At 48.6% G+C, this 13586-nt stretch overlaps 1 protein-coding gene across 2 annotated transcripts in view; it reads left to right on the top strand.

Moving 5' to 3' along the window:
* LOC109429598 (ankyrin repeat domain-containing protein 29-like) overlaps positions 1 to 13586 on the top strand; it is a gene marked incomplete at its 3' end in the record, with an annotated part of 68794 nt that overhangs the window by 17427 nt on the left and 37781 nt on the right. For both annotated transcript variants that reach the window (XM_062854749.1, XM_062854748.1), the window contains 1 exon segment: positions 12641 to 13363. In XM_062854749.1, coding sequence (XP_062710733.1) covers positions 13352 to 13363 — 12 coding nt within the window.

Here is a 13586-nt window from a genome sequence, read left to right on the forward strand (position 1 = left end):
ACTACCGCGCAAAAGCGAATTCCCCTCCTCTTAGGCTCGAGTTCTTTCTCGGCGGTTTTTGTAACCGACAAGATAGCGTCTACGGTGGACCTCCCCTTCCGGAAGCCGTACTGGTTACTCGAAAGACCATTTTCGCCCTCGGTGAACCGCAACATTCTATTGAGGATGATCTTTTCGGGCACCTTCCCCGCCGTGTCAATCAAGCATATTGGTCTATATGCCGACGGGTCTCCGGGTGGTTTCCCCGCCTTTGGCAATAGTACCAGGCTCTGCCTCTTCCAAGCTTCTGGGAAAACTCCCTCGTCCAGGCATTTCTGCATAGCAGACCTGAACATCTCGGGAGCCTCTGCAATAGCTACTTTTAAGGCTAGGTTCGGAACTCCGTCCGGACCTGGGGCCTTACCTACACTAAGGGACTTAGCTATCCCCGCAAGTTCCACATCGGTGACCCTCTTCTCATCGCCAGCCCCAGCCCCCGGCTGTCCTACGAAAGGAGGCCAAGGACTAGGATCATGACGCGGAAAAAGTCCTCCAATGATCCCCTCCAACATCTCTGGAGATTGCTCTGTAGGAGCCATCACACCTCTCGTCTTGGCCATAACGATCCTGTAGGGTCACCCCACGGGTTCGTATTGGCACTCTGACAGAGACCCTCAAAGCAGGCCTTTTTGCTTGCTCTTATCTCGGTCTTAAGCGCGGCTTTTGCAGCGGCGAACACCACCCGCCGTTCGTTTCGCCGCAGTAGCCGGCTTAGAATAGCACTACGGATCACTTGTTTCAGTGCATTTGTAAGAGTCCATTAAACAGAGTAACCCCTATTCAATGTGTTCAAGGAACCCGAGGAATGTATGGTCGTGGGGGTGAATCGAGCATCTTAATCTTTAACGGAGCATGTTGGGCACCTGGGTACTCCTCACAGTATTTAAACTTTACTGCGTTATCTAGAGCTCTGGCGTGGAGGAGCTTTTTTCCTATACTACTCGAAGTATTCCAAAATCAGCTTAAATACAAATAAAAACAGTTAGTAGTAGCAACAGTTAGGGGCAGCAGGGACTAAAGTCCTGGGGCCTGACGCACCCCCCCGCTTGCGAGTCAGCCGCGTAGTCGCCGGCTAAGAATAGGACTACTAACCCCAATTCAAGGTGTCAAGCGACCCGTGCTGAGGAATGAGTGATCGAGGGGGTGAAAAAGATGCTCGATCTTTAACGGAGCCTGTGGGGTACCTGGGCACCCCCCACAGTAAACTGTCCCTTACCGCGTTAATGCAGGGCTCTGGCGTGGTGGACATTCTTTCCCGTGCTACTCGTGGGATTTAATCATGAAGTCAAATAAAAATCAGAATCTAGGTGGAAATAGTGGTGGGATCAACCCCTTCGCAAGAAGCGGGTTGATGAGATCTCCGACAAGGAGAAGTGAGGAAATAGGCGCTGGGAGTTGCGTACGCAGCTCAAGCGTGGGTGCTCCAGTCCACTTCCCGGCAAGCCAGCCGGTGGAGGTTATCGACGGAGCGTGGTTGTTGAGGGCCGTCAACCGAGGATCCAAAGGACGGTCCGCAATAGAGGTGGCTGAGCAGCAGCTTGGCAAAATCATCGACTTTGCGTCCACTAAGTCGAACATAAGCAAGGACCTGAAAACGGCCTTGCTTCGACTTAGGGCGTCGATCGACGATGCCAAGCAGGAGCACGCGGCACTCGCGTTGCTGACTGCTGCAGCAGCGGAGCCTGCAAATGAGAAAGTGCCGAAGTTTACCCAAACGGAGGCCTTCTCCTTCGCAGGAAGTCCGAATAAGGCGGAAGCGACCGCTCGCGACAAACGGGGCAAGCAATCACAGAAGCGGGCGAGGCAACCGTCAGGCGAGGAGCTGTCTGGCGGTGCCCGCAAGGCCAGGCGAATCATTACCCCGAAAGTCGGTAATAATGCCGGAAGGTCGGACCCCAGCCAGGGTTCCCGGAAAGCTGGGAAGGGTGGGCCTGTAAAGGCTGGCCCGTCCCGGAACGATGGGAACAAGGGGTTGCGACCGCTAGTGGGCCCTCAACAGCCACAGAGTAGGGCGATCCAAGGGGAGGACCCCCTTGGACGAAGGTAGAGCGGAAGAGGAAGAAGAAGGCGAATCCGCAGGTAGTAGCGCAGGACGCCAAGCCAAGGCGTAGGAGGGCAGGTGCCAAGCGCGAGAAAGGCGACGCTATCGTCATCAAGACGGAACAGTCCAAGTACTCGGACGTCTTGAAGATGATGCGAAGCGAAGCCAAGCTTGAGGGTCTTGGAGCCGACGTACGCAGTATTAGACGTACTCGTACGGGCGAGATGATCCTGGAGCTGAAGCGCCAGAAGGAGCACAAGGGCGCCGCCTATAAGAGGCTGGCAGAAGAGGTCCTTGGTGAGGGTGTGCAGGTGAGGGCTCTGACACATGAGGCGACTCTGAAGGTCAAGGACATCGATGAGATCACCGAAGTGGAAGAGCTCGTCACGGCACTGCGGCAACAGTGCGATGTGCAGGTGGCCGCCGCAGCCGTTAAGCTACGGAAAGGGCCAGCAGGGACACAGATAGCTTTGGTTCAGCTACCTGTGGCGGACGTCAAAAAGTCCGTTAAAGTAGGGAGCATAAAGGTGGGTTGGTGTGTATGTCACCTGACATTCCATGAGCCACCAGAGGTTTGCTTCAGGTGTCTGGAACCAGGACACAAGTCGTGGGACTGCAAAGGCCCCGACAGGCGAAAAATGTGCAGGCGATGCGGCGCTGAAGGTCATAAGGCCCAAAGCTGCACGAGTCCGCCCATCTGCATGATCTGTACCGGGAAATCCTCGAACAACAGACATCCGATGGGTGGCCCAAGGTGCCCGGCCTTCAAGAAAGCCGCAGTGAACAACAAATCACAGTGCAGGTAACGCAGCTGAACCTGAACCACTGTGATGCGGCTCAGCAACTGCTTTGTCAGGCAGTTTCTGAGTGGGAGACGGATATCGCCATCATATCGGACCCATACCGAGTACCCGCCGGCAACGGCAACTGGGTCGCGGATGGGACCAGAAAAATGGCGGCGATATGGACGACGGGTAAATACCCCGTTCAGGAGTTGGTGTCTACTACCTATGAGGGCTTCGTGGTCGCCAAAGTAAACGGGGTCTTCTTCTTCTGTAGCTGTTATGCGCATTGGCGTAACTAGGTCATAGCTCTAGGGGGGGCCAAGGCCATGTCGATATAGATTTTTTATACTGAAAAGATACTTTTCGCCTGAATTACGTGATTTTTTCCCAAAATGGATTATTCTGGAGGGGGCCAGGCCCCCCCCTGGCCACCCCCTATTTACGCCAATGGTTATGCGCCTCCGCGGTGGCCGATCGAGCAGTTCACGCAAATGCTGGACCACTTAACGACCGTGCTAACAGGGCGAAGGCCGGTGGTAATAGCAGGCGACTTTAATGCCTGGGCCATGGAATGGGGAAGCCGTTTCACGAACCAGCGGGGTCAGATCCTGCTAGAAACACTGGCCATCTTAGATGTCGACTTGGCTAATGTCGGTACCAAGAGTACCTTTAGTCGAAACGGAGCGGAGTCAATTATTGACGTGACCTTTTGTAGTCCTGGTCTAACAAGTAGTTCGAACTGGAGAGTAGATGATGGCTACACTCACAGCGACCACCTGGCGGTTCGCTACAGTATCGACTACAATAACAGCAGACAGCGGATAGAAGAAGAGGCGGCTAGGCCAAGGCCAAGCCCTCGCAGGTGGAAGACATCATACTTCGACGAAGGGGTATTTAGGGAGGCGCTCCGCCGTGAGCGAAACTTAATCGGTTTAGACGGCGACGAGCTGGTAGCGGTGCTCTCACGTGCGTGTGATGCGACCATGCCTAGGCGAGTCCACCCTAGAAATGGGAGGCCACCGGCTTACTGGTGGACCGACGCGATTGCGGACCTGCGCCGGGCCTGCCTACGGGCTAGGCGGCGGATGCAGCGAGCACGATCAGAGGAAGAGCGAAACGAACGGCGGGTGGTGTTCGCCGCTGCAAAAGCCGCGCTTAAGACCGAGATAAGAGCAAGCAAAAAGGCCTGCTTTGAGGTCTCTGTCAGAGTGCCAATACGAACCCGTGGGGTGACGCCTACAGGATCGTTATGGCCAAGACGAGAGGTGTGATGGCTCCTACAGAGCAATCTCCAGAGATGTTGGAGGGGATCATTGGAGGACTTTTTCCGCGTCATGATCCTAGTCCTTGGCCTCCTTTCGTAGGACAGCCGGGGGCTGGGGCTGGCGATGAGAAGAGGGTCACCGATGTGGAACTTGCGGGGATAGCTAAGTCCCTTAGCGTAGGTAAGGCCCCAGGTCCGGACGAAGTTCCGAACCTAGCCTTAAAAGTAGCTATTGCAGAGGCTCCCGAGATGTTCAGGTCTGCTATGCAGAAATGCCTGGACGAGGGAGTTTTCCCAGAAGCTTGGAAGAGGCAGAGCCTGGTACTATTGCCAAAGGCGGGGAAACCACCCGGAGACCCGTCGGCATATAGACCAATATGCTTGATTGACACGGCGGGGAAGGTGCTCGAAAAGATCATCCTCAATAGAATGATGCGGTTCACCGAGGGCGAAAATGGTCTTTCGAGTAACCAGTACGGCTTCCGGAAGGGGAGGTCCACCGTAGACGCTATCTTGTCGGTTACAAAAACCGCCGAGAAAGAACTCGAGCCTAAGAGGAGGGGAATTCGCTTTTGCGCGGTAGTGACTCTGGATGTAAGGAATGCGTTTAATAGCGCCAGCTGGTCTGCTATTGCCGATGCGCTCTTGCGTCTGGGGATACCGGAGTACCTGTACAAGATTCTCGGAAGTTACTTTCAGAATCGTGTACTAGTCTACGACACGGAGGTGGGTCGGAAGTGCTTTCACATAACCTCAGGAGTCCCGCAAGGTTCCATCCTGGGTCCGGTGTTATGGAATGTCATGTACGACGAGGTGTTGAGGTTAGAGTATCCAGTGGGAGTGGTTATTGTCGGATTTGCCGACGACATTACGCTCGAAGTCTACGGTGAAACGATCGAGGAGGTAAAGTTGACTACCAACCACTCGATCAAGGTTGTGGAGGCGTGGATACGGTCCAGGAAACTGGAGCTGGCTCACCACAAGACAGAGGTGACGGTTGTTAACAACCTGAAGTCGGAGCAGCAGACGGAGATCAGTGTAGGAGACTGTACTATCCTGTCAAAGCGCTCCGTCAAACACTTGGGCGTGATGATCGACGATAAGCTTACCTTCGGTAGCCACGTCGATTATGTCTGTAAAAGAGCCTCCACAGCTATTGCGGCACTGTCCCGGATGATGTCCAATAGCTCTGCGGTGTACGCCAGTAAGCGCAAGCTTCTGGCTAGTGTTGCTACATCCATACTTAGGTATGGCAGCCCGGCGTGGGGCACCGCGCTAAGTACTAAATGCTACCGACGGAAGCTGGAAAGTACTTACAGGCTTATGTGCCTGAGGGTTGCGAGCGCGTACCGTACCGTGTCACACGACGCTCTCTGCGTCATTACTGGTATGGTGCCTATCAGCATTCTTATCAGTGAGGACATGGAGTGCATACACAGGACTGTCAGGATGGCCTCTATGGTCAAATGGCAGCGCGCGTGGGACAGTTCCACCAAAGGAAGGTGGACCTATAGGTTGATACTGAGGGTAGATAGTTGGATTAATAGGCGCCATGGGGAAGTCACATTCCACCTGACACAGGTCCTTACAGGTCATGGTTGCTTCCGGCAGTATCTACACCGTTTCGGGCAAGCGGATTCTCCCGAATGCCCAGTGTGCAATGGTTTAGAGGAAACTGCGGAACACGTTTTGTTCGTGTGCCCGCGTTTTCGCACAATGCGTGACCGCATGCTTGCCACATGCGGGGAGGACACAACTCCGGACAACTTGGTCCAGAGGATGTGTAGGGATGAGTTTGGCTGGAACGCCGTTTCAACGGCTATTACCCACATCGTCTGGGAGCTACAGAGGAGGTGGCGCGTGGACTCGGAGAATGGCTAGTCCAGATGCAGTACAAGAGGTGGTCCAGGGGTTCGGAGTCGGCTTCGTAGGTCATACCGATGCCCTGCGGTCGAGATCGACCCTTACAACGATTAAGTGGCCGCGGAGAGGAAGTCCCGGTAGTGGTGTTGTCGTGGCGTCGGTCTACTGGGTTGGATCCGAGCCCGCGGTTGGAAAGGGGTCCCCGGCAAGGGTCGGGGTAGGTGAGATCCTGCTGTCTGCAACCTACGGGTGCATCTGATAGGGCCTGAAGGGTAGTGATACCCTTCCTTACGGGCAGGTCAGATCGGGTTGCACGTGGGCATCAGTTCTTGATGTCCGCTCAGCAGTAGGGCGCGGGCGGGGTTGACCCTGCCCGCCTTCCGAGGACAAAGGGAGTGGCGAGGACCACTCGGGAAACTGGCTAAGCGCCAGCATGCTACCGTGATGGACTCTCCAAAGCGAGTCATCGATGTTCGTTGCTGCAGGCTACGCAGCTAACCTTGTGGGTGCGATGTGCACTAGCCCCTCTCTGAAGCAATACCTTCTTGGTGGTTCCGGAGAGACGTAGGGTTTGGCGACCATAGGAATGGTTTAGTGGGTACGAGGAGAGAGTAGTCCTGGATTTTACTTTTGTTGTAGAAGACGGCCTGTCAGACCTACACTACCCTAACCTTCTGTTAGGGTGTCTGTTGAGCAGATTATTCCCCTATGGTTTAGAAGAAAAAAAAAAGTAGTAGCAATGGTGAGATTAGTCGCGAGGAATGGGTGAGCTAGCTTTCCTTTATCCTTTTGAAATCGGATTGTTTGGCCGCTGCTGCCGCAACGTCGATGATCTCGAACACGTTTGTTATGCTGAGTTGCATCGCTTAGTTAAAATACACATTAATTAAAAAAAAATGAGTTGCATAGTCGGGGTACCATATAACTCCTCTGGACCCAAAGAGTTAAGGAGAGCAAAGACAGGAAGAAGCAGCTGTGCGTGTAGTACCTCTCAGAGATCATGGATGGAACGTGGGAAGCTGAAAAGGGTGGGCCTGAAAAGGCCCGGCCCGTCGTGGATCGAATGGAGCAGTTGGTTGAGATATTTGTAGATCCTCAGCCACCTTAGGTTATGGTGGGTCAGGGGAAGAACAACCTCTGGACCCTGATGGACTGGAAGAAACATTCACTAAAATATTGAATTTTCATCGTTTTTTTTAGCGATTTTAAAAACTGATTCGTAAAACGAAAGTGGTGCAAAAAGGCCATCCCAAATAAATTTTTGATGACCAATTAGTTTTCTAGAGGTTTTGAAAACCACAATAAAACCTTATTCCTTCTATTTTCGTTCTATGATGGTTTCAACAACCTCTTGTAGGCTGTATGACAAAAAAATGTTACTCCATGTGTGCCTCAATCTCCTTGGAAACACATGGCTGGTAACAAAATCACCCGAAAACCTTAATTGCAAGCACGAAAATCGGAAGTTGCCAATTTTCATTGGGAAATCAAAAGATTTTCCATGGGTTTGGCGGCCTAGCTTCTAGAAGAATAACATAACTTGACGCCATTCAACTATATATGCTGATCAAATCACATTCACGACTGATTTTATGAGTTGGGCCATTTTACCCCATCTTGGCATTTTGGGATCTGTTCCCCTAAGGGCCCTGACAGGAGCATACTTTGTAGGCAACGTGGAAGTGAAAGCCTTAATTCACAAGGCTGCATCCAACGAAGGCGTGCGCCTCGGTCGTCATGGTCAACAAAGTCTTCTTTTGCAGCTGCTAATGCCCTATGTTTGAGTGAGCCACTGCGACCAGTATGTAGATCTGTTGCGGCAATACGCGTATTCTCAGTATTTTGTGCATTGCAATGAAGCATACACTGAAATAAATTTTGTTGTGGAAACTACCGATTCCATAGTAAAATTACTAACCGTACCTATGATTCTCAACCGACAACAATTTCCAGTTAATTCCACTAAAACACTGCCAACTTAACTAGCAGTGCAGTTAACATTACCAAAAATAATCCTAATTTAACAAATGAGCATTGTATTTTTAACCATACTGTGTTGTAAAATGCGTGTCCTGGAAAAATTAGCAATGTTTTGTTGTTGCGACGACTATGCTTTTAGTTGAATTTTCTACAATGCATTGTAATTTCAAGCATATTTCAGTTACCTTAATAGATTTTGTTGTCGGTTGAGAACTTGAGAATCATAGGTACGGTTAGTAATTTTACTATGGAATCGGTAGTTTCCACAGCAAAATTTATTTCAGTGTAGATTTTTGTACAGTTCTTGTTTTGTTACCTCAGAGATTCAAGAAATTGAATGCGATGGTTCCGATTTCACAGGGATTTAAATCCCACCGAAAGAACGCCCCTAATCATACACAATCGATTTGATTTCTGAGAAAAACAAAACAATACATAGTTAACACATACAATGAAGAAATGGATAAATTATTAGTAAAATTCCGAAAAAATCCACAGCTCAGGTGAGATTTGAACCCACGACCCTTATTCGCTAGACAAGTGCTTTTCCAGCTAAGCTACCGAGCCAATTATTGATACGGCATTTTAGTTGTTATAAGGTAATTCAAATCTCATTGATCATGCGTCATCCCCTCAACTTGTACCGCAAATGCATCCATCTCTTATGAACATATATATAAAGAACGAGAGCTATTTATTTAGTGTTGAAACTGTTGCCAGTTGGCTCGGTAACTTAGGTGGAAAAGCACTTGTCTAGCGAATAAGGGTCGTGAGTTCAAATACCACCCAGCTAACAGAAAGTCCTATATGATTATTGGGTACTAGCAGTCTCGGCAAACGTCGTTCTGCCTGCCTACTCTGTTTTTTGACATCCGGTTCCATGAAGAAATGCCCCTCAAAATGGAATTTCAGATTTTCCGGCTTTTCTTGCCTTACCGGTCACTTTTTCTAATTATTTTTTCGTACGAACACGTCGGAGGCCTGGTGGAATGCAACAGTGAAAGAATCATGTCGATCTGTTGACCCGTTCCCGAGCCTATTCGTGACATACAAACACCATTCCATTTTTATTTATATAGATGGATAAAATTTACTTTATTATAGCAGCAAGTGCCCAAATGGAACAATGCCCTATTTTTTGTTCATTCAAAATCATTAATTGACCACACGGATTGATATACCGAATACTTAATCTTTGAGTCAAAATAATAGTACATACTGATCTATATTCATCGACACTCTAGCCCCTGCCATTCCAAGGATCATTTTTTAGTCAAATTGACTAGAAAAGGTTTTTATAACCATCATAAAGCCAATATAAAAGCAGCATGACGGTAACGTTATTCGGCCAAACGACATTCGGTCAAATGGCCAGACACCAGGACCTCCTCAACCATTCATTCATCAGCACGGGTCATCTATTTGGTGGACTTTTCCCCCGGAACTGGGGGTCCGTAATACTTTTCTAAGCCTGAAGCTTCACGGACAAAAGGTCTGCTATGGGGGTCTTTGTCAGAGTACCGATATGACCTCGTGGGGTGATGCTTACAGGATCGTGATAGCCAAGACACGAGGTGTAGTGAGTCCTAAGCAGTTTTCAGAGATGCTGGAAATGATCATCAAGAGGCAAAGGGCGCGTCATGAATCGGGTCGTTTCGTTGGACCTGCGGCTGGCGGTGAGGGCAGGGTCACCGATGAGGAACTCGAGGGAATGTCATGTACGCAAAGGTGTTGAGGTTAAAGTTTCAGGTGGGTGTGGCCATTGTCGCTGAAGATAATACACTGGAGGTCAACGCTGAATCGATCGAAGTGGAATTGACTGCAGCCACTCGATCGCAGTTGTAGAGGAGTAGATGAGCTCCAGGAAACCAGAATTGGCTCACCACAAAACTGAGATGGTGGTTGTAACAAACGAAAGTCGGAACAGCAAGCGGTGATATGTGTAGGCATAGTTGTGGAGACCCCATGTCGGCAGGTCCTTCTGTGTGCTAGCCAATAGGGCCTTATAGCCTTCAGGAGGTCAAATCACGTCGCACGTGGTGCCAGTTCTTGATACTTGCTGTGCAGTTGGAAATAGGCATGGTTAAACAAGGAGAGTGGTGTTCCGTTAATATTTGGTTATTTCTTGATCATTGAATGTTGTATGAGCACTTTGACGGTTTCGCTGTAAACGGTGGTCTAGCTATTTAGAACTGGAGGAAATGGCATTGCAGAACCCGTTACTTGCGGGAAGTTTAGTCTAGTTTCCTGCGTTTGTAGGTTTGTGGTAGGCCCTGCGAGTTAACCGTTAAACCACAGACAAACAGACGTAACTCTTAAAGGAAATTCATCAAAAACTTTTGCCCGGTGTCTTTTTCATTAGCACACTGCCACCTGTTGGTAGAACCGCGCGCGACACTGTCGGCCCTGGTGAATTTCGATTTGACGTTTTGCTGACACGCACACTACTACACAAATTGCCTGTAATTTTCGTTTGCATCATTCAGCAACGTGTACACTGGCAAACGTCAAAGCGATCGAACACTAGCGCATCTGGTGGAACGATCGCGCAAAACAAATGAACTTTGAATTGATCGTTAAATGCATGTGCCAAGCTGTTTTGAAGAGTGTTACGTCTGTTAAACCACATGCAGTGAAAAGTCAACAAGAGAAGAATACCAACCGATGTGCTAACTTAACAACCTCGACAATACTATTAGAAGAACGCAACGCGAGACAGGACACAACACTTATACTTCTTTCAACGATCTAAAGGAATTAAAGTTTAGCTTTCAAGTCAACCAGTTTCGGGCTCGTTAATCTTCGGCAGGACAATGTCTGACTTTACCACCAATGCTCCTACGATACCAATACCGACGATGAAAAAAGACATGTGATTCGATATGTGGAGCTGCAAATTGGTTAATTTTATCGGGAGCACCCGCATACTCAACGATATACTAAAAAAACACGTTCTTGGAAACGTAGCGCTAGCTAGACAGGATCTATGATGTGAACGATTAGAGGTAATCACTGATCATAGTGCGGCAATACAGGCAGAGGCGTGTGATCGGTTGGTGGCTGAACGATGAGAAAGTGTATACAGCTTGAGGATCCAGGGCCGGCTGTTCAATATCAGCATAGTGCACAGCTCTTACTCCTACAAGAACGCATTTTATGTGCAGCAAAAACGCGGAGCCAAGCCGTCAAGGTCATCATATAATGCTTAACGCTCAGGGAGGCCAAGAGGACGAATAAAAGCCGAGAACGTCCTAGGCCGCCAAGAACATGTTCGACCACGTCTTGCTTGATGGGCAGCAATTCTTCGTTATTATCAACAACAGTACCTCTGCCAGAAAAACTGCGTCATTCCCGCGATTGTTGCGCTACTACACACCCGCAGAATTTCGAGGCGGCGTTGCTGGATGAGTATATGCTTGATGTGACCCCTCAATGCCAAAGCAGCTACAACAACGCACTATCTGGAACGTGCAACAGAGTCGACGGAACCATGGAACGAAGCATGGAACTCGACAAAATGTGGAATGATACAGATAGGTGAAAGGATGGTATCGCAGCAGAACGCAATAATTTAGGTTCGGAAAAGTTGGTCAAGTTCTGGAAAACGGATCAACTACCACAAGTAAGGCGGCAAGTGAATAGGTGAGAATTTTTAAGCCATCATTGAATGCCGCCTACAAAGTGCTATGCCAGATCAACTACCGCTGTTTATCACCTAACATAAATGAGTTCGTAGGAAGTTATCAACCCGACTGTATTGACGGCTGGTTGGCAACGAACCAGTTTTCATCGTTCGTACGACAAATCCTCCAGAAATTCTTCATAACACCAACAAAGCTAGCCATGAAAATGTTTGACACTTAGGTCATTTTGACAGGTCACAAATATGCACGAAAAAGACGGATCTTATATTCTACTTTATCGATCTTGTTGCCGTCCTTTTCATGCTCATGTTACAGCTGTCAAAATGACATGAGAGTTGTCAGCCATTTTGAGGTTAGGTTCGTTGGTGTAATAAAGATTGTCATGAATAGGAGCATGGCATAAAGATCACAAGGCAGGCTAGTAACCTATGTAAACATATATTTTGGATGTAAACATGTGACGTCGTTCTTATTGTCTTTGACGTGGATCAAATTGGATGGAGTACTAGATCGCCTATGAACGATTTGAATTACGTCATCAAAAGACTGTCAGATTTCGGGAATATATCACCTTCTGTACACCGTGAATAGGAGGTTCTAACGCATCACGAGCAGGCGAACGATGTGTGGCGGCGAAAGGTGAACTAGGAGCTCGCTCCACTTCCGGTTAGCACAAGAAGGCGTGGAGCGTGCTGGGCGGACCAGGTGGAGCGTGATCTGGCGTGCGTGTATGGCGTGACCCAGGTTGGAGAGCAGCAACTGCTAACCGTGTAGTATGGCGGTAAATTTGTGTTATCATGAATTTGATCCTGAATAAATGTTATTAATTAATTTCCCTGCCAATGGTTATTTGTTTGGTAATGGTCTTGCTGAATACCCTGGAGTTTGAGTCATTCAACTTTCCAGATAATCAAAGAATTGCGATATTTGCTATTGCATTAAAACATCTTCGCGTCATTTTTTTATTTACTTCTTCAATTCCTAAATAAGTTCTAACGTATATTATTCTGTTCTACCATTTCAGATTCTACGACTGAACAACATCACCGTACCGTGTAGCTAGAATTGTTTATGCCAACAAAGTCAGCTTTTGTGTGCACCGAAGTGTGTTATCAAATTTATCGAATTAGTGATAAAAAATTGAAAGCAGAAAAATAAATTCCAAACGAATCGCGGTGCAATAGTGCATATAGTGAGGGGATCCCCGACGAAGTTACGAAAGCAAGTTACGTGTGCTGCAAAAATATCAATCTTCGATAATTAAAAGCAAGCAAAGCTAACACAAAAAATAAAAATCGAGGAAGCAGAAATCACAAAATTGAATGGAAGTTAGTGTGTGCAGTGCAGAATTTAAAGCAGTTTTTCTATGAATCGTCGATTGTGAAGTGAAGTGATACACCTTTGCACAGCTGAGAGAGTGGTACTGGCAGTCCGTGAAGGCAATATAATTAATTAAACTTCAGTTTGAAGAGCTCTGCCTTTTCCCCCCTCTGGTTCCGATTCCGGTTTTGTTGCGTTGTTCTGCGAAATCGAAGAGTTTTGCGGACGTACTGTCTCGTCCATCCCCGTCCTTCCTACCGATTATTAGAGTTATTGGATTTTGCTTTCGGGCCTGGGACGGCAGACGAGGTGTGCCGCTTGACGATTGCCTCTGACAGAGTCACAGTAACGGCGCGGCGTCATCATCCACCACCCGCAGAGCACAGCCATCGACAAATCGGATCAGTGGATTGGAATGTCATTGAAGGTAATGTAACGACGATTCTACCTTTACCTGGGTCTTTCAGAGAGCTGTGCTCTCTGCTTTCAATTACTGTTGATTAATACTGTATTATTCATTTACCAAGAGGGAGAACCTTTCTCCTGGCATGGGGGGAAAGAAACAGTCAAGTCGTCGACAAGAAGGCAATGTGCCCCGGCTTGTGTTATGAAGAGTTATGGACTATTATGTGCGCCTTCGTCGAAGGCTA

Source organism: Aedes albopictus, chromosome 2 (genome assembly GCF_035046485.1).
Source record: "Aedes albopictus strain Foshan chromosome 2, AalbF5, whole genome shotgun sequence".
Classification (NCBI taxonomy): Eukaryota; Metazoa; Arthropoda; class Insecta; order Diptera; family Culicidae; genus Aedes; species Aedes albopictus.